The sequence below is a fragment of the Thamnophis elegans genome, chromosome 4, assembly GCF_009769535.1.
Source record: "Thamnophis elegans isolate rThaEle1 chromosome 4, rThaEle1.pri, whole genome shotgun sequence".
Taxonomy (NCBI): domain Eukaryota; kingdom Metazoa; phylum Chordata; class Lepidosauria; order Squamata; family Colubridae; genus Thamnophis; species Thamnophis elegans.
This window is the reverse complement of record NC_045544.1, coordinates 1,200,310-1,222,509: the sequence shown is the minus strand read 5'-3', so window position 1 is coordinate 1,222,509 and position 22,200 is coordinate 1,200,310. Positions and strand designations below refer to the sequence as shown.

General features: G+C 41.1%; 1 protein-coding gene across 1 annotated transcript in view; it reads right to left on the bottom strand.

The window, feature by feature from the left end:
• The window catches only part of DLGAP2 (DLG associated protein 2), an 82,605-nt gene that overhangs the window by 21,700 nt on the left and 38,705 nt on the right, over positions 1-22,200 (bottom strand). The window contains exon 5 of the mRNA XM_032216422.1: positions 2,796-3,145. Coding sequence (XP_032072313.1) covers positions 2,796-3,145 — 350 coding nt within the window. The remainder of the gene's footprint in view (positions 1-2,795; positions 3,146-22,200) is intronic.

The following is a 22,200-nucleotide window of genomic DNA, read 5'->3' as shown; positions in this document are numbered from 1 at the left end:
CAGTTGATTTTAAACCTGCTGATGTCAAAAAGGCTAAAATGAAGAATGGCACAACTGGCTTATTGGTTTACATTAAGCTGCATTCCTTCATATTACCGCTGGTTTACAAATGATATAAAACTGCTTTATAAATCAAATAACGTCTAAAATAAACAATCCCACTGTGAATGAAAATACGGATGTACTGCAAAATTAGTGCATAGTCATCTAATAAGCGTGCTTGCTGTGTCTTTAATCAAGTCAATATGGAAATAAAGTCCTCAGATGTTCTAAATGCAGGTTTGACTAGAGAACCGAAAAAGGTTTATGAAACACATGATTTGTGCATTGTAAACAAGATCCTGCTACTTGTGTTTTTGGCAGCCATAACAGTTCTATCTTTTCTTCCACAGATTGCACGACTGCTGAGGGTTTGCCAGTGGCCACATAAATGATTTACTTGTAAACAAATAAATTTGGCTGATTTTGTGCTTCCAGTTTTATGGGCTATATAGCCTCAGTGGGATTTGCTGAAGAAATGGCTGCAGGAAGTCTTTATCTTACTCAGCTTAATTTTTTTTTTAAAGGAGACTGTACCTTTGACAAATAATGCTTGTCATTTACTGCACTTGAAAGTAAAGAATAAAGAATGAATGCCAAACGCCTTGTTGCCATAGAGATTTGTTGGGTGTTTGTGAAAATTGCTAGGCAAATATATGATAGGATTCTGTACCTACTCAATTCCAAATCAGTGAATACAAAGATGCTGTTCTCGAAAAAAGGCATTACAGGGAAGAAGGGAAAGAGATAGTTGAATGATGGAATGAGAATGTTATGATTAATTGTACAGAAAATAGGTGAATCAAAGCATTTGATATGATCACAGCTTTGGACCCAGCTCTATACACAATAGATGTAGAAAACCCCTTCACACTTTCTGACGGAACAGATTCAATAGGAAACCCAAAGTAGCGGACAATCTTCTATGCCTTTCATTATCATTTACTAAAGCTGCAATCTCACTGCAGTATACTGCAGTGTGAATTGTTTCACCCCTGTGTTTAATTACTGCGTAAGCCTATAGGGAATAGATGACCTGAACATTTTGCACTTATGCTAAACTGCATCCTTTCCATTAGGCTGCAGCAAAGCCATTGGACAAAGGGAAATAGATGGCCCTTTCTCCAAGCCCCATGGCATTTCATAGGCCTTTGAGCCCAATGGCTCAGAGATGCAGAAATGATTTTGGAAGAGTTCTTTTAAATGAGACATATCTAATTAAGAAACGCTTCATGGTATCTAATTAATTCAGCATTATTATGAATGGAATAGTTTTTTTTATTTAAAGGGAACAGTAATTCCATCCTGCTGCCATATTGCCAGGAAGGAAAAGGTGAAAAATGCAGCAGAACTGAACCTAATTAGGGACGGTGCCCACACAACATCCAAGATTACCTTTAACTGCTTCTGAGAATCCTCATCCCTTAAATAGAATGTAAATTAAATTTAAATTAATTGTTGGTCCTTCCAAGAGCTTTTCAGCATCAGAGAATGGAAAGTTTATTATGATGTATGAACTTACTCATTACAGCCTAGGACTATGATTTTATGTGCAACAAACATTATGGCTCAATCCAGCTATTATTGTGAAGCATTAACAGGGGTGTCAGTGGAGTGCGGTGTCAGAAAAGTTAAGATGGCAGGTGTGATCAAAGCCCCGCCCTCTTTGATGCGCAACACATATCTAGAAAAGTGGCAAGGCTTGAAACTATGAAGACTTGCGCACTATCTTGGCATTTTGGGACTCCCAAATCCATGGAAACCCCATGGTTTCATGAATTAACACATCTCCTCAGATGCAATGATTTTTTTATTAAAATAAAAATAAACAGTGCTGTTCCAATAAATGGGTTAGTTGAAGCAGTGGGCTTTATAACTAGCTTAAAACTGATTATTCTGACCAATGAGGCATCTCTTCCATGGTGTTTATTGCCAGGAATTCTTCTTTCTATTTCTTATCACCAAATGTAAAGGTGATTTTAGAAATACCCGTGTGTTTCTAAAATAGAAGTATAGGCAGGTTCTGCGGAACCTCAAGATTTGTATAAGTTGTGTTGCGGGTCAGACCTATAGGCATGCTTTAGCTTTTATTGATAATTTCTGTTGTAGTATGTGCTTAGAAATACTTCTTATTCCACTAGTGGCATAACGTCAGAGGAAGGCCAAAGGAAAAACTGTTACTAGTCCTATATTCTTTATAAGCAGGCTTTCTAATAGCGGAGTGTTTCTCAACCTTGGCGACTTGAAGTCCACAGGACTTAAAGTCGCCAAGGTTGAGAAACACTGTAATAGCGTCAAACTCACTCTTATATATTAGTCTCCATTGCTATGTAATTAAAAGACAGCCGTGAAGGAAAAATAGGGTAGCACAAAGCAGAAGGGAGGAAGGAAGAAATATCTGACTACAGTTTGACAGTTGCACAGCCGCAATTTCATGCTCTCTCCAGGGAAAGAGAGAAAGATGAACATGCCGTTCACTTGTGACTGAGCAGGATAATTTTCATCTGCAGCCTTAGTGGCAGCTACCCTGCTCAGAGATACATTCATTCATTTTATTTCCGGGCACTGCACACTGGCTCAACTCTGCTCTGCGTGCTCATGTAGCCAGGATGTGAATTGTAATTAATGATAATCGCTGCACACAGGGATTGTTGTTCGGGTTATTAGGGGGCCTCTGGGCTGAATGATTCATCTGATGTTCTTTATGGAGCTCAGGGGAGCAGCTCATCCCAGAACGGTTGTTAAAGACGGGCTACCTGGATCCCTATAGAGGAGCGCCGACTCTTCAAGAACTCCTCGGCCTTGGTCACCAGGATGGCCTTGTCGCTCGTCCTCACGGAGCTGATCTGGCCGTCCGACTTGTGGCGCTGTGCAGCTGCCGTTTCCATGGCCAGATTCATAGCCTTGTTGCTGTCCAGACTGTCGGTGGAGTTGTACATCCTGAGGCCATCCTGAGGCCACGGGGAAATCCCCTGAGTCCGGCTGTCCTGATAGGCGTCCTGGGTGGATTCTGTGCTGCTCTGGGCCGTAACCGAAATGAGGGGCTTTGAGGTGGTTCGCGGGGGTACAGGCGGAGGGGTCTTTTTGTAACTTGTATAAGTTACAGCTGGGAAAGGAATGCAGAGAAGGAGAGAAAACAGGGTTAGTAAAAGCGAAAACGAAGGCGTCAAACTTGACTCAACTACTTAAAAACTAGAGGCCCTTCTTTAATATATGCATCCACGGGTCCCCTCAGAATTAGCATAAAATTTCCCTCGAATAAAGAACAGGTTGCTATAGCAACACATTCATTGCATTTCAAACCCCAAGTAACAATGGTGGGGAGCATCCTCAGCCAGTAACAAGCTAAAGGAGATTCCCTCCCGCCCCATTGCCTATACATAGGGGGCGGGGGGGGGTGCTAATCTACTTTAGCTTGTTAATGGCTGAGGCAGCATTTCTTCTTATGCTATGAAATGATCTGCTGTCCTAGTAAAGAAGCCATTTTCAGGACCCTTCCCTGTTTTTAATTATCCCATTCAGGCAGAATAAGGTGGCTGTAGAAGATTGTAGGAGATCATACAATGATTACAGTCAAATCTTGCACAGCTCCAGTAACATTTCTCATTTTGCAAGGAAAAGGAAAGAAAGTCAAATTCAACTTTTCTCCCTCAGGTCTAATAATTTCTCTTCCCCTCACAAAGTTTACAAGGATTCACTAACAGCCAGCGGATGGGTCTGCTGAAGGCTGGTTATGCAAAGCTGCAAAGCAATGGGGTGTGTGTGTGTGTCTGTTCCCCCCGCCCCCCAGGGAGGAATTTGCACTTTCTAGGAATTCCTGTTAAGTGGAAAGACATGCAGCCGTGTCACATGAATATAGAGGTAGTTGGCAGTTGAGCCCTTTGGGGATTTTTGGACTTCCCAAATAGGGTTAGTCGAGTGCTGCCTTCTTAAAAAGCCTCACAATGCATATCTATTGCTACTGTCCTTATTCAGAAGAGGCCTGTTGCCCTTTCCTTCCAACCGAGTCATAACCGTATATTGCCTAATCAATAACCCAGGACAAGACTTCTGACTGTAGCTTTATTGAGGGGAAATAATGTCAGGGAATTGCGCAAGAGGTGTCCAAATGAAGCCAGAGAGACGCTGACGCGAATATGTAGTTTTATATAAATAAATATATATTGACATCTACATTACAGCAAGCAAGAGGGTCAGGCAAACAGGAGCATCCTGAGGTAAATCTCAGCACCCGGGGCAAGAGGAAAACTCCCCCTTTTTCTCCACATCCGCAGCAACCAATCACAGCACAGATTGCCTCAGGCGGGAGCCAGCACTCTCTAACCAATCAGCCGTAACTATGTCTTCTGGCTCATCATACAACCCGCTACTAAATGTAAATATCTTAACCAATAAACCAGAGTTTATTATAATGCAGATAGTCTCCAAATTATGACCATAATTTGGACCAGAACTTCTATTGCTAAGTGCGGCAGTAGTTAAATAAGTCACAACAGATTTTATGATTTTATGTCAAGCAAATCATTAAGTGAGTCACAGGGTTGTTATGTGAACCCATCTTCCTCCATTGATTTTGCTTGTTGGAAGCTGGCTGGGAAGATCATGCGACCCCTTGAACATCGCCACCATTGAAAAAACATAGTTGGTTGTCAAGCACCCCAATTTTGATCATGTGACTGTGGGGATGCTATGATAGTTGTTAAATACAAGGACTGGACATAAGTCACTTTTTTCAGTGCCAAACAGTCAATAAACAAATATTCATAAGTTCAGGACTCCATCTAGAAAACCGAAAGTTACAGGGCAAAATGGGGCTAATATACCTCCCCCCCCCCATTAGATGGCAGGGAGAATTGACCCTACAGTAGTCAAATGCATAGTTTTTCAAGCCAATTCTTCTGATATTGAAGGGGGAAAAATAAGCTAGAAATGCGTCTTCAGTAAAAGGTCTTCTATGATAGGACAGACAGAACCTGCATGTTCCTGTTTTACCTGCACAAAATGGAATTGTACCCAAACAAAATTAGGAGCAAAATGGAAGTGAGTGATATCGAGACCATCTTCTGCCACACACCTCCCTTAGACCAATAAGATCGCACAGGATGGACCTTCTCCGGGTTCCTTCAGTGGGACAATGCCGGCTGGCAACACCTAGGAGTAGGGCCTTCTCTGTTGCCGCTCTGGCCCTATGGAATGAGCTGCCCCCAGAGATCCGGGCCCTCCCCACTCTCATGGCCTTTCACAAAGCCATTAAAAGACCGAGTGGCTGTTGTGTTTTCCTCCCAAAAATTCGGCTAACGTTCCATCAATCAGGCTGGGGGGGCAAAATTTATACCCCTCAGACAGGGTCCACAACTTGGGAGTCCTCCTGGACCCACAGCTGAGTTTTGACCATCATTTGTCAGCTGTGACCAGGGGGGCATTTGCCCAGGTTCGCCTGGTGCGCCAGTTGCGGCCCTACCTGAACCGGGAGGCCCTCACAACAGTCACTCGAGCCCTTGTGATCTCTAGGCTGGAATACTGCAATGTGCTCTACATGGGGCTGCCCTTGAAGAGCATCCGGCGACTTCAGCTAGTCCAGAACGTGGCCGCGCGAGTGATCATGGGCGCACCACGGTTCGCCCACATAACACCGATCCTCCGTGAGCTGCGCTGGCTACCTGTTGATCGTCGGGTGCACTTCAAGGTCCTACTTACCACCTATAAAGCGCTCCATGGTAGTGGATCTGGATATCTGAGAGACCGCCTTCTGCCAATTACCTCCCTGCGTCCCATCAGATCGCACAGGGTAGGCCTCCTCCGAATTCCATCCGCCAGTCAGTGCCGACTGGCGACTACGCGGAGGAGAGCCTTCTCAGTTGCAGCTCCGACGCTATGGAACAACCTCCCCGTGGAGATCCGTACCCTCACCACAGTCCAGGCCTTCCGCACAGCCCTCAAGATCTGGCTATCCCGTCAGGCCTGGGGATAGGATTTACTCTCACCCCGCCCGAATGTTGAGTGAATGTTGTGTTTTATGGTTAATTTTTTTTACTCACGTTTTTCTTTTATGTCTTGTCTTGCACTCCCTTCCCCCATTGTTGTAAGCCGCCCTGAGTCCCCTCAGGGAAAAGGGCGGCCTATAAATTTTCAATAAATCTACAAATCTACAAATCTACAAAACCTGGCTTTTCCGTCAGGCCTGGGGCTGTTGACCCCTTGATTGAGGTCCAGCCCCCTTTCGATTGGGTGTTTGTTGTGTTCCTTTTTAACTTGGTTGTGTCCCATTGTTTTTAAAAATCCTTTTTATTTTATTTTTTTTCATTTCTGTAAGCTGCCCGGAGTCCCTCAGGATTGGGCGGCATAGAAATTCAATAAATGAAATGAAATGAAATATAGAATTATTTCAGACATTGTTAATCAGCGGTCCCCAATCTTTTGGCACCAGGGACCAGTTCCGTGGAGAGAGGTTTTCCCATGGACCGGAGGGTGTGTGCTTTTGTGTGTTGCCTGCATCCCACAGATGGGGCTTCACTTCTTTGTGTGGACCAGTTTCCGACATGCTATGTTGTTAATGGCTATTTAGATGCTAGAGCAGTGTTTCTCAACCTTGGCGACTTTAAGTCCTGTGGACTTCAACTCCCAGAATTCCCCAGCCAGCTAGAGAATGGCTCTGCCTATGAAGTCTTCAGGAGTTGAGCTCTATCTGAATGAGCCTTTAGGTAGTTGATAGTATTACAAGATAATCCAGGATGAAAGCACAGCAGACGCCTGGTTTCAATAAAGATTTCTATTATTAAAAATTTCCGTCAAGCTGTTCTTTGTCACCAAAGAAAACTCTTGGGAGAAGGAAGGGGAACCTCAGAAGAAACTACGGTGATGTTCCACCTGAAAAACAATATAATGATAACTCATCTAACTTCCTTTCAACGGTGAGAGAGACATTGCCTTTGATTACTTAAATGATTTACTAAGAATACGTATCTATTGTTACTGCAAGAGCTATAAGTATATTAACAATAGGTGAATGTAGCCATTAAGCAGTCTACTGAATTAAAGAGTAGTTGGAGCATGTTTCTGGCCTCTCCTTAATCTTGTGAATGGTACTCTAAGGGTAGCAGAAATCAGGCTTTTTCAACAAGCAAGGAGCTGAACATGGAGTTAGAAAATCCTGTTTTTCTTGTGATGGTCCAACCAATATACTACAATCACATTACACTTGAATAAAAGATTGAAACAGGCTACTTATTATGTCCAATTTTCAATTTTAACCTTTCAGGCTATCAGAGGGACTGGTGGTGTCATGATCTTACACAGATGTTAACTTCTGTAAAACAAGGTTGTTCTTTTTTTGAATCCCCACTTGAATAAGCCCACTTCTTTATATTCCTCTAAAGGGATTCTTCCTATGTGACCCCCAAAACTGTGCAACTGTTTTAGAATTTTGCTTGGTTTTTGTCCCCTCCCCTTATCCTCTTCCATTTAAAAAAAAAAGGTGTGAAGCTACAACTTTTGGATTCAGCACTTGGAAATAATATTTTATATCATCATTGTTGCTCTAAGCTTTATATATGTAATTATTATCATATATTATAGTTTCTATCTCTACTTTGATTTATTCAACACAAATCAGAATGTGTGATTTTTTTTCTTCAACATTGATACCAATTATTATTTTTAACAGGCAAATGTTTGGTGGAAAGAAGGATTCTCTCTCTCACTGCATGAGCCCCCAATCTGGATTAGGCTCCTTGAATTTTTACTTGAATAAAGATAATACATATTCTGTATTTTCAAAAATTGTGTGGCTTCCTTTTGCTCCACTTCTGCTTTTGGGAACCATAAATGAAAATAGCAGAATCAAAAGAAAGAACATTTCATTCATACCACAATTCCTTGCTAACCTCTTTTTTTTTAATTTCATCTATGAAAGATATGGAGGATCAATTAGGAATCTGAAACCTTTGCATGTTGCCTGAAGACCTTCAAATAGGTCCAACCTACTTCTTGGTCACTCAACTAATACAATCTATCCACAAAATAAACTATTTTTCTTTCATTAAAAAACCAGTCTGAATCAATATGCATTTACTTTAAACAACCCCAGAGTTCAGTTTTATTCAGTTTTTAAACAGTGCAATTTTATACATATAAATTTTCTTTGTAGGAACAATGCTATAGCCTTCTCTGTTGCTGTCTTGAATATCCCAGCTCCTTTGTTGAAATTCTAGGAAGGAACAAAAAGCACAGTTATTTACCTAGACACAATTGTTTTAATACAATGTGTATGAAAGAGTGAAGAACATTTAAACAAAAGCTTGCCAATTTTAAGTTAGCTTAAGATACAAAATTTGGTTAAGTAAGCTACCAAATGTTCAGTTTAAAAGAATTATATTACATAATCATGTTGAGTTCAACATGGGTTCACATTAGATGAATTCATGTAATCTATTGTGCTACAGTTGTGTAAGATCAGAAAAAAATAACACTTACAGTGATTCTTGAGAGGTGTCCACTATGCTGACAACAATCTTCTTCCTGGACTGGAACTGGCTAGTTCAGGAAGGGAAAGGCAACTGAAATTGAAGCTGGATAATTTGATATTAAAGAATATCTGGCAGATCCTAAACAGAGGTAGCTGACTTCTAATATGTTTGATGGGGGAGAACAGCTTCAGAAGTGGCCACCTCCAGTCCAGTGCTCTCTGGCATTGTATTACAGGTCCCATAATAGACAGACCACATAGCCATTGACCCTGCTTGCTGGAGATAACGTAAGGTGTCAGTGATGTCATGTCCCTTCATCCAACTTTGCAGGGTTAGGTTGAAGGGCTACAGAAGACCAAGAATACCATACTTTCCAAATAACGTTTGTATTACGGTAGTGATAATTCCGAAAGTAAACGTAATATGCACTAAGAATCATTTGCAGGAGTCCTTTTAACTCTGCACACCATGTTATGGGGCCACAAAATCTGATAGACTATTCTTGTACTTGTAGCACACAGCATAAATATCTTCCCTGTGTTTAATTTCTGTTTGGTAAAGCTGGTGTGGAAAGAATTAGAATACTTGTCTCAAGTTTTATGCATATATTCTTTAAACCAGGAATTATAGTACATTGAATATATCAAAGAGCATATGAATGAGATGGGAAATCTCTGGGACAGCACTTTTAATTGGAATGTTAGTCATGTGAAGGTCACATTCATGAACGTGTCAAAGGCACACAGTGCAGGATCCTTCCATAAATTCCATCTCGTTTGAAAATATGAGCTACCTATGAATCAATAGCCTAAGTGGAAAATATCTAGGCTGAAGGAGATAAAATTTCACTTGAATTTCACTTATTCTCCATTGCTGGAAAGACATGAAAACATATTGCATTTTCTGTGTAACAAATCTCATTCATCAAAGATGCACTCGTGCCTTGCCTTCAAAATATTACAGCCCTGTGATAGACGAAATAAAGGAAGAATCCTTCATGAGGCTAGATCTGATCTAAAGATCTTTGTATGTCAGCCAGAACATATTTTTCCTGGACTCAAGATTAACCGTCAACAACCAATTTTAAATTAACTCTTCCTTTTCTTAGCAAGTATGAATGAAAAGTGAAAAACCCATGGAAAAGTTCATAGCATCTTGGAATATATATCTTCAAAGATACTATATAAGTTTATTACTCGTCACAAAAATAAAGGAGTAAGAAAATCAAGTCCAAACTCAATGAAAGTCTGAGTTGCTACCCTCATTTAATCAATTATAGAATTCAGCATATTCTGGAAGAAAAAAATGATGGGAACATTTTTTGTGTTCTGTTTAGAACAGATTTAGGACATTCCATGCTCTAAATTTACCTCTTTTCTTTAAAAATCATAATCAATTTTGAATTATGACAGTTTAATTTCATATTTCATTTTCTAAGTTAAATAATAGCCCTATTTAAGAATTGGGTTGGGGTTGTCCTATTCTCGTGTTCCATTGAGACATTTCAATTTTTAAACAAAAATGCAGCAGTCATTGACCTTCACAATCTGATGTTTATTAACAGAATGAAAAGGGTAGAAGGACCATCAAATATGTTGTTTTTCCTTCTTCCTAGCAACTGGGCTTCTCATTCCGTGTGGCCTGCAGCATCTCTACCGTTTGAGCTTTCAGCGAATGATGATGGGAGAAGCTCCTTGTTCCTCAACCAGTTTCCCACAGAGCCTGCAGTCCATTGTTCTTTGTTAAAAACTAGTTTTCAATTCACAATATACACTTTTTCAACACAAGAGGCAATGCCTTAGAAAAGAATCTGTACAAATGCTTGAGAGCTGCAACAGGCTTTGTGCAACATGATAAAGAATGTAGTTGGAATATGGGCAAGACCAAAAGCAGATATGAAAATTCCTCAAGTCACCTCAAGGCTGGATTACTGCAACACGCTCTACATGGGTCTACCCTTAAAAAGCGTTCGGAGACTGCAACTAGTCCAGAATGCAGCTGCGCGAGCGATATGGGGTGTACCTAGATACAGCCATGTTACACCTATCCTCCGCGAGCTTCACTGGCTACCATTTGGTCTCCGGACGCAATTCAAGGTGTTGGTTATTACCTTTAAAGCCCTACATGGCTTAGGACCAGGATACCTGCGAGACCGCCTACTGCCACACTCCTCCCAACGGCCGGTAAGATCCCACAGGGTTGGCCTCCTTCGGATGCCGTCAGCCAGACAATGTCGGCTGGCGGCTCCCCGGAGGAGGGCCTTCTCTGTGGCTGCCCCGACCCTGTGGAATGAACTACCCCCAGAAATCCGGACCTCACCCACTCTCATGGCCTTCAGGAAAGCTGTCAAGACCTGGCTTGTTGACCTCATTGTTGAGGTCCGGCCCCAATTGAAATGAATGTATTTGTGTCATTTTAACTTGTCTTATTTTATTTTTACTTTCTTTTATTTTCTTTCTCTTCCCTTCTGTAAGCCGCCCGGAGTTCTTTGGGATTGGGCGGCCTATAAATAAAATCAAACTTACAAACAAACTTACAACTCAGACCCACAATTGGCTTCTCCACTCAAACCCATCACCTTGAGGTCACCACCTTAACTTACAAAAGATGACAACTGCAAAACCCTGAAGGGCAGGAAGCCACATCTCCTCTCCAATGGATCTGAAGTGTTTTCTGGTAATCCCTAGCTAAATTTGCTCACTTTCTAGGGACAAAAGACAGATCTCTCTAAAAAAGAAACCAGTTTTTTCTTTTCAATTTGTGGCCACCTTTGATGATTTACTGACTATTTTTCTGTTGAACAAACTTCACCTCTGCTTCAAGAAATTGTCCTGTTCTCTTTGGAAAACCTGCCTTAGATTGAACCAGAATTTTGTCAGGCACAAGAAACCAGTATCACTTGTGAAGAGTCTCAAACAGAAACTTTATTGTTAGTCACCTATGTTACAAGAATCTTGCCAGACTGGCTATATTCCCTTGAGTATGGTCAGACGAGGTCTCAAGATTTCTAGAGGAGGTCAGGTTTCTGTCGCTTTCTCCAGGGCAAGGACTCTAAACCTGATCTCTTTACACCTCCCTCCAGTCTAGCTAGAGATTCCACTGTATTTTCTAATGATCTATTTTGGGTGTGGTGGTAAGACAGCATCTGAAAACTTTGCAAAGCATTTTGCCCCATAGGAATCATATTGTACCCTCCCCCCACCCCAACTATCCTCAAACAGGCACATTTTCCAGCCTTTTATTCCCTAGTAAGGTGGTGTGTGTGTGTGTGTGTGTGTGTGTGTGTGTGTGTAAGAATAACGAAAGGGACGTTCCTTGCTGCCCATGGAATGCTCTTTCTGCAAACCTATCGGAAGGAGAGGCTTGATTAAGCAAGTTGGAAAAAGAGAAGGAAGCCCAGGCTACTCAATTTAGCAGCCATTGAGCAGTTTAGCATGCCCAAGCTTCTCTTGGCAGATTTTGGGTATGATTTAAATGACAAACTGGGATTGCAGAGGCACCAACCCAACTAATTTTAGTCAAGAAGATACTGAATTGAGCCAAAAGGAATTTGTACATGACTGATTACTACAGTACTGGGAAATAATTTTGTCTCACATACTAAGCAGAACTTGGGGTGGGATGGAAGAGTATGTGAAATTCAACCAGCTACATGGTAATTGATAATTTAATTTGAAAGATGAGATGCAATTTGTTGAGGGAACAGGGCCTTACGATATCTCTGCAATGCTGTTCTTTGCCAATAAATCACCGACTAATTGAAAAAGTAAATATATAATTAGAGAGAGGAAATGAGGGACTGTTCAGCCACTTAATTGCTGATAACAAGGTCAAATTACCATCAGGATTACCATGGTAATAGACAGTATGAGGCTTTTGATTTCCATTTGTGTTTTTTAATATACATGTCCAAAATATGACTAATTCTAGCCCTCCCGATAAACTTCCCAACTGCACCTTAGGTAGAACTATAGTATCTGTGTCTTTGCTTCATTCTTTTGAATAGAATTCAACAATTATACCGGCATAAATTATCCACACTATGAATAAATGTTTAATTCCTTATAATTTATTTTTCTTTAAATAGATTAAACTGTGTTGAAGAAGAACAGCATTGTTGCGTTGTTTATTCACAATTTTCCTTGAAAGTAGTATTGTTGACTGAAATAAAACTACAGACTCCACTCATTCCAAAAAGAAAGAAAAATAATGCAGACCAGATAAATTTCTGTTCCTGGTAAATATTTCACTGTTGAGTCACTCACTGGTTTTATAAAACACACCGTGACATTTGAAAAGCTCAGGGATTTGCCGTAACTTGATGGTCTCCTTCAGTGGTCAACTCACCTCATTTGTCTTACTCTGTAACTGCCACAGGAGACAGGGTGACCAATGCAAGAAGACATGACTGGGATACGCAGTGAATTGAAAACACAGCAGAAGGTGTAAGAGATGGGAAAACAAGAAGAGTCAGAAATAGAAATGGAAAATTCGCACTGTTCGCACAACCCAGCTTCACCCCACAGTGTTTCTGGCAAACCTGAATCAGCTATCATAGTTCGAGCCCTGGCCTGTAATGTTTGCCCCCTTCCTTCTACAAGCGAGTTATGTTGTGGCCTATAAGGAGCAGAACGTTTGTGCTCGATTCCAGCTGTTTTTAACATTGTTTGGAATTTATAATTGGTAAACTCCATTCCATTATCAGTAAATACAGTAATAGCCTTGGCTTTCATCTTTCTTTACGCAAACTTCAGCCAATTAAAGAAATGCTGAAATGTTTCTGTTTTGCTTTTCATTAAGTAACAGAAACCGTATCGGGAATAATGGTCCATGATACTCAAAACATAACAGGCACCTCCCAAACTGGGTTTCATAGGTCCAATTAAATCAGCAAAAACAACCTCCAGAGGTTCCTCTGTTTTAAAACCATTCAGTCTGTTTGCTGGAGTAACTTTGCTTTTCTCCTGATTGCAAACATTGCAGTTTAAATATTTTCCGCAGGGTTTTATTTTTACTCCCTCTGCCAACTTAACAGTTTGTTGCAGCAACTTGAAATTAATGTGCCCCATGCGTCTATGAAGTAAATGTATACATTCGTCATGGAGTTTAACATTATGATAAGCTGTGTTAGCCATCTGGCCATCCGGTATAACATACAAACCGTTTTTTAAAGTAGCAGTAACTCTGTTACCCTTCTTTTCAATAATACAGGTACTGTATGTCCCCTAAAGGTTACCACATAGCCAACGTTAACCAGAGCCCTACCCAATAGTAAGTTGACTTTCAGGTTAGGTACATATAACATTGGTAACTGCTCATTTAGAAATGAACAATGTGTTACCTTCACCATCCGCCTTCACCTTCCATCCATTTGCCAAACATACATGTTCCTTGCTCGTGGTCATTTTTACAAACCTTTTTCTATCTCTAGCAATGCACTGTGATGCTCCACTATCAACAACCCACGAATCATGGTTTACAGGTGCATTGCTAGACATAGCCAAAGTAGACTTAGCTAAGTTGACATTAGCATTTTTTCTAACTCTTCTGGCATTCTGTTGTTTTGCCTTTGTACAGAATCTAGCTATATGTCCCTTAGCCCAACAAGAGAAACATTTTCGAACAGTATAGGCAGTAGAAGGTGACTCCTCATGTTGTGGTGGTTTCTCTCTCAGTTGTCCTCTTTCCATCCTTCTTCTTGACTCTTCCAACAGTCGTGCAGTTAGGTCAGTCAATGTTAGTTTATTTCGGGTTAGGACTTCAAGAGAAGATACAAAAACACCATAACTCTCATCCAGTGAGGAGAGTATGATATAAACTTGATGTTGCTCAGAAAAAAATTAGTTCTTTTTCATGTACCTTCTGAAAAAACCCTTTCGTAAAGTTTAAATGAGCTAACATATCTCCACCTTTCAGAAGATGTGCCCTAAACAGTTTGCGTGTGAGATATATGTGTGCACCTACAGTGTCACGTACATAAACCCTCTTCAAATTCTCCCAACATCTTGCAGCAAAATTTTCTCCACGAATATGTACTAAGTGTGGGTCATTCAGTTTTAGACCAATTATACACAATTCCCGTTCGTTGCATCGCTGAAAATCCGCTATCTTCTTGGCATCATCATCGTTATCTGGATTCCAAGCAGTTACATCCGGTGGATTCTGTACAACATCCCATAAACCTTCCCTACGCAGGAGTAGACTGCACTTCATAGACCAGGAAACATAGTTTGTTCCATCCAACCGGGTTATCATCGATAGGCTTGTTGATGGGTCGCACACCATCTTCTCCAGGATAGTAACAAGCACTGTATCAACACCAACTCTCCTTTGGCTACGTCTGGTATAACCTGGACCCATAACCAGTGTTAGGTAAGCTCCCCGTTGGGAGAGTGAGTGTGTTCAGAGAAGTGTTGTGAGAGTAGTGTTGGAGAACACACAAACCAGCATATAACCCAACCGTTAGATTATATTCCTAACATACGTGGACCTCTTCTGAGCCACCAGGGCCAAAAGAGGTTTTTTCTTATAGCTGTAACATTTTAAGGCACTCTTAGAATAACAGAATACCAGAGTTAGAAGGCACCTTGAAGGTCTTCTAGTCCAACCCTCTGCTCGAGCAGGAGACACAATAACATTCCAAACAAGTGGTTGTCCAAGCTCTTCTTAAAAACCTCCAGTGTTGGGGCACCCACAACTTCTGGAGGCAAGCTGTTCCACTGGTTAATTTTTCTAATTGTCAGGAAATTTCTCATTTCTCGCTTGGATTTCTCCTTCATTAGTTTCCATCCATTGGTTCTTGTCCTGCCTTCAGGTGCTTTGGAGAATAGGTTGACTCCCTCTTCTTTATGGCAGCCCTTTAGATATTGGAACACCACTACGGTATATTGTCACCTCTAATCCTTCTTCTCATTAAATCAGACATATCGAATTCCTCTGCATGATCCAAAGAGAAGGGAAGAGGAGAGGAGGCAGGATGGCAGATAAGTGAAGCAGGCTGTGTCAGTTTGCTGTTCCAGGCAAATGGAATTAAGACTGAAGGCACTTTTATTTTAACTTTTATGGAATGGATGAGGGCAGAAATCAGGTAGCTCCTCTTTTCTCCATCATTGATAGTGCTGCTCTGAGGCATCCTCTATTTTCTTTCTCCTCCCATCCTAATCTTAATAATGTCCTAAGCCCCCCCTGAAGACTCTTCCATATCCCAGCGTAATCAGTGTCCTTTTGCAAAAGCCACACGTCATGCAAACCTCCACTTGGACACTTGCATTGCATCTAGAAAGCTTTGAGCTACACAGAGGCCAATGGATGACACACAAAAGGTTCTATTTTAGTTCTGTTAATTAGCAATAAATTATAGTGTATCAAGTAGCTGAAGTCTTGAAGACAGTGAAGTACTGACAGCAGATTGCTTTCTCCCATTTTCTAGACAATCTTTCCTGCTGTCAGATAGGAAGCAGAATTTAGTGTTCAGTGCACTAAAAACTGGAACAATTTAAGCATCTGTAAACATTGTGCCAGATATACTTGCTGCATTTCTGCAGGGGCTGAAGTGTCAGAGCCCTGGCAGCCTTCCTGTAATTAAGCAGACTTCAAATGTGAGTCATAACAGCAGAGGTCAAGGCTTGTGTTCATTTTATTAATGTTTGTATCATGGAAGTATTTAATGGGTAATCATCATGATGTGAGCAATTTTAATAGCAGCTATCCAGTTAAGATGTGTGTGTGTGTGTCTGTGTGTGCGCGCATTTACAACAAAATAAAGCCATGTATTAATTCCACCTATTAAGTAACAAGGCTTTCTAGTGGGAGGCATGTGAATTTTATTTTCAAAAGTAGAGAAGAAATGCACAAGTTCCCATGCATTAAAAATCAGCATTTAAATAGTGGATATTCCTCGTGCATTCTGAATGTTCATTTGCTTGTCAAATATTAAAATATTAGTATCTAGCAACTAATTGCAGTATCAGATATATGGCAGTTAATATTGGGCAGTATTTGATAGTGTGCTACAGATTAGCATTTGAGAACACTGAAAGCTGACACTAATCATACATCATAGTGATTTTCATCCACTTGGCCTTCAAAAACATTTTCCACATTCATTTATGCGCCTGCCATAAAGCTTTTCCTTGTGTGTCATGGAAGCCTGTGGATTGCAAAGGATTATGGATGCATGCTCCATTCATCCTTGTTGCTACACATATGGCAGGGGATGATCAGTGGCACTACAGATTCTTCATTCAGGGACAGCTCTCCATAAATACCACGAAAGGATCCTTGAGAAGCTTCCAGGGCATTGGAAGGTAGGCAGTTTAATCCATCATTCATATTTGAAGTTGCCAGAGAATAATACTTAAGGCTTAACAGTAATTTAAAATTTTACACATAATAGTATTTTTAATCTGACAAATTTGATAATGTGTAATTATAACAGTATTTGATTTGCAACAGCATGTTTCACTTGGAAAGCCTGCCAAAGGAATGACAAACTGCCAAATGCATCTAAAGTTCTTCAGCATTTGGGATGTTGAAATAATATGTTCTAAGAAAAGTAAGAGGGCGGCCAGATGTATATATGAATGGCACTCATATCTATATTCCAGGAAAGGAGGATAAAACAATGATAGCAATAAGAATCACACTTAAACTTGTATACCACTCCACGGTGCTTTACAGCTTCTCTAAGCGGCATAGAGAATCAGCATATTGCACCCCCCCTCCCCACAATCTGGCTTCTCATTTTACCAACCTCTGAAGGATGGAAGGCTGAGTCAACCTTGAGTCGGTCAAGATCGAACTCATGACAGGGGCACAGTCAGCCTGCAATACTACATTCTAACCACTATTGTGCCATAGACATATGCACAAGTAACAGATGATATAGCAATAGCAATAGCAGTGAGACTTATATACCGCTTCATAGGGCTTTCAGCCCTCTGTAAGTGGTTTACAGAGTCAGCATATCGCCCCACAGTCTGGGTCCTCATTTCACCCACCTCGGAAGGATGGAAGGCTGAGTCAACCTTGAGCCGGTTGAGATTTGAACCGCTGAACTGCAGATAACAGTCAGCTGAAGTGGCCTGCAGTACTGCACCCCTAACCACTGCGCCACCTCGGCAAGAAGCTGAGTTTCTTAAATTTCTCTGTTTACTTGCCCGTCTATTAGAAGTGCCTCACATGAGTCTGGCAACATAATACTTGATGCACCATTAAAAGTCTGATAAAAGAGATGCATCTTGATACGGTTTTTAAAACTACTCCCTCCTTCCTCACCCACCCTGTTTTATTCGTCGTCTCAATGTTGTATTTCCCCTTTCCCTGGTTTTCTGTGAGCCGCCCTGAGTCCCCTCAGGGAAAAGGGCGGCCTACAAATGCAAATAAAACCTCTAAACCTCTATTCATGGGGTCTTAGTCCTACCCAACTGGATTAATTTGTTCTCCATAGTAACAGCAATTAGACAGACAACACTTGTAAAAAATCTATTTGGTTTGCATTTAAAAACTGAAAGTGACGTATTCCTCCCCTAAAAGAGGGGAGGGGCTTAAATTGCATTAGAGTTGTATCAGTTATGCACAGGAAGCCTTCAACTTACAACAGGTTGTTTAGTGTCTGTTCAAAGTTACAACAGCACTGAAAAAAGTGACTTATGCCTGTTTTTCACCTCCTATGACTGTTGCACAGGGATGGGTTCTGACTGCTGCCATTGCCAGTTTGCTCAGGGATGCGCCCTGCATGCGTGATGCGCAGTACATGGGCATGCACAGTACTGAAAAAAAGCAAGATGGCAGTGTCTATGGTGCCACCGATAGAACCGGTTCGGGGGCGTGGCAGGCTGAGTTACTACCTACTCGGTCGAACTGGTCCAAACCAGTAGGAACCCACCTCTGCTGTTGCAGCATCTACAAGGTCAGGTGATCAAACTTTGGATGCTTGGCAACTGGTTCATATTTATGACCGTTGCTGTGTACCAAGGTCATGCGATCCCCATTTGCAACTTTCTGACAAGCATAATCAATGGGGAAGCCAGGTTCATTTAACAACTAAGTTTTTGCAATGATTCACTTAACAACTTTGGCAAGAAAAGTTATAAAATGGGGCACTCAACAAAAGTCTCACTTAGCAACATAAATTTTGGGCTCAACTGTAGTTGTAAGTCGAGGACTCCTTGTACTTCATAAATTTCAGGGCGTACAGATGAGCGCTACGTAATTATTCCTATTAGCAAATAGGACAGATTGAAAAACTGTAAGTTGGGAGTGACTGCATTTGAATGTTGACAATATTTAGGGTCCAAGTGCCAGATAATCAGCACATTCCGTATCAGCAGACTAATAAATCATAGATGGGAATTTGTCAAGATTCTGCACCATCCTGCTCCAATTATTTTTTGTGACCTCATGAAGATGCGCTATTATCGCTGATGCCTTGGCAACGTGCTATAATTTGCTTCTCAAATAATTCTGAAGTTAATATGAGAAGATTTTATTATCGGCACGGTAGTATACTTCTTCCTGCTGTGTGATCATTTTTGAATCAATTGGATTTTAAAATGTGAGCGGAAGTTGTAATTATATTCATAGAAATGTGTTGAGAGCTGCTGTCCGTGAGCGAAGTCTCGCTCAGGCTCTTAAAGCTGTTCTTTGCCATTCCCCTGCAGTAGTTATATCAAGAGAACTTCCCCAGCGATGGAGCCTCCCCACCTCCCTTATGGGATTGGCAAGATGGCTGATTAAGACCAATCTGCGTCAATTCAACAGAACATGACCTTAAATAGTGTCCCAAAGTCTGCCACAGACTTGATCAACCTCAAGAGCAGAAAGGGCTTCCTCCCCTTTAGCTACAGCCAGAATTGTCAAGGCTCCTCCCTTAAAAAAAACATGGCCTCCAAGCCCTATTCCAGTGAGGGCTAACCTTTGTGTTCTCGCATGCCTAAAGTGCACCCATAATGCAATGCACGACCCCCACGCAATACCTGCGCATCCATACCCCCCACCTCCCCGTGCATGCACATGTGACCTCCCCCACCCCATTTTGGGCCTAGTAGACCTCCCTGCATCCTTCTGGGAGCAAAAACCCTCATGCGCTCCCCTGCATATGTATGTGCACTCCCCCTGTGCATGCGGGGTAGGGCTGAGCTGGGGCGACGGCTTGCGTACCCACAGAAAGGGCTCTGCATGCCACTTGTGGCACATGGGCCATAGGTTCCCCATCTCGGCCCTATTCCATGAATCCAGCCAATGCCTCAGGCTCTTGTCCTCATTCCCAGGGTCAAACTGAATGGATCAGAAGCTGAGTTTTTTCACCTGGAGACATTCCTTTTCACAACCTGCCAGGATTTTTAGGCTGTCCTATACGGCATATTTATTTTCTCTTCTGTGAAGAAGCTCAATGGTGCAATTTATTTTTGATTTAGAATGAAATTTCTGGGGTCTATACTGGGAATTAAGAACCTTTCAGGTTGGTTCCCCTCCCCCCCCCCAACTGCATGGCCTTCAGATGTGTTAAACTGGAACAGCAGGACTATAACTCAAAGGTGCAAAGTTGCAGAAACCTCTTTTAGCTGAAGTGGGCTTCTCTCCTCCAATGCATTTCTCAATAAACCATTTACTCCCCCAACTCTGGGTTACAATAACAATGATACGTATTTCTCCTGTCTTTCTGAAATCACTCCTGATTAACATGATGATCTGCTTTACCTCGAATGTATAAAGTGAGAGTCTTAAAGATTCCAAACTAAATTTGTTTTAAGGTTAGCACCTGGTGTTATGATTACTTAAACAAAGCAAAAAATAACCAACATGATCTCAGGTCAAGATAACATCACGTTGGGAACATATTATTCCATCTTGTAAAATTCCATAATGTTGTTTTAGATTTTTTTAAAAAAAATTTAATAACCTTAAATTATTCTGTTTTTAATGCTCACTTTTATTGATTAATTGTACACTGCTCAGAGCCCCCGTCTGGGGGATATGGGTGGTTAAGAACTGTGAAATATAAATAAAGAAACAAACAAATATTCCTTTATATAACAATGGGCAGCATTTTTTAGTTGAAAGCCACATCTCTCTTTTGTTAAAAAAAAAAAAGTCTTTAGAACAGTGTTTCTCAACCTTGGCGACTTTAAGTCCTGTGGACTTCAACTCCCAGAATCCCCCAGCTGGCTGGGGAATTCTGGGAGTTGAAGTCCGCAGGACTTAAAGTTGCCAAGGTTGAGAAACACTGCTTTAGAACTATATATGGATAACATTATTGGAGACACGAATGAACATTATATTTGGGGGGGGGGTATGTCTAAAAATGAGTGTGTTAAGCCATAGGTGAATTCATTGGGCAGCCCACATAGTGTGGAATGTGGAATGACCTTAGGAGGCAGAAGGAAGAGATACAGACAAGGGGATGGGCAGATAAAAGGCAGCTGGATGCCCAGCAGGAATGTGAATGCAGCCAGAGGTTCAGAAAAGACCTTCTCTACTTTCCTAGGGGGTCAAGGGCTGGGGGAGTGGGAGGGAGAAACGTACTTACAGATTTGCAAGATGCTGTTCATATAATCTTACTATCGAGTAAAATGAGCTCATTCGGCCATGTCTCCTGCCTGGTCTGCCAACACACGGCAGCCCCATATTTATGCTACCCATTCCACATTAAGCTCAACAAGGGTCACCTGAGATCTTTTTGCCTTAGAACAGATTCAAAGTTGTTCACATGGGGTCAAAAAATCAACAATATACCTTCTTCTTCTTGTGCCATATCCGTCATCGGACATTGGTGATCACTACACCTACAATCTACAATCACTACACTACACCTACCACCATGCAATCCAAGTCTTGATCCTTTTTTAAACGTGCTGTGAGAGACTTACATGGTTATAGCTGCAATCTTGATTTTCAGCCTCTCCCTGCTGACACCCCCTCAATACATTGCAGTTCTTTTTAATATTATAAATACAAATAAGATCCGTGTTCCATTGGTATGAAGTAGTGTGCCCTGCTTTAATTGCATGACTGGATTTAGAAGGTTTTAAATTATTATTTATTTGCAAAGAGGAAAAAGGCCGCTAATAAACACTATAACAAAAGGCTCTATTCAGATCATCAGTTCAGATGAATTGGTCACTCGGCTGATCAATTCATGAAATTAACATTTGTCAATTGATTTGTTTGGAATGAAAGAAAACAATACCTATTCATAGGTTACACGACGTATGCATTTTCAGAGAAAGCTTATAAAATAATTATCATCAAATATCAACAGTATAAACCAACAAAGCTAATTAGAACAGCATGTTTATTATGTTTATAGGGTAAACAACAAAGACAACAAAACTGAACTCTTGAGTTAATTAAAGAGAAGAGGATAGGCTTTAGAAGTGCACAAGGAAGGAGTCAGGGAACTTGGTTGAGGAAGAGAATTCATCGATCAGGAGCCAAGAGAGAATTGTTTGTTGATATTGTAGGAGGTAACTTGATCTTCAAAATTGTCCTAAACTTTATTCTTTTTGAAATTTTTAGCTTTCTTCCCTTTGACTTTTTTTTTCTTTCTTGGCAATTTCCATCATTTGTTGGGATGCCCATTTTGGGTTTTTTTGGTTAATTTTTGGCAGTTGTTTTTACCTTAACAACTTTTTAAAGCTCATTCCATAATTCCTCTGGTTCTCTATCAGCACGATGCCGGATTTCAAAGTGATTC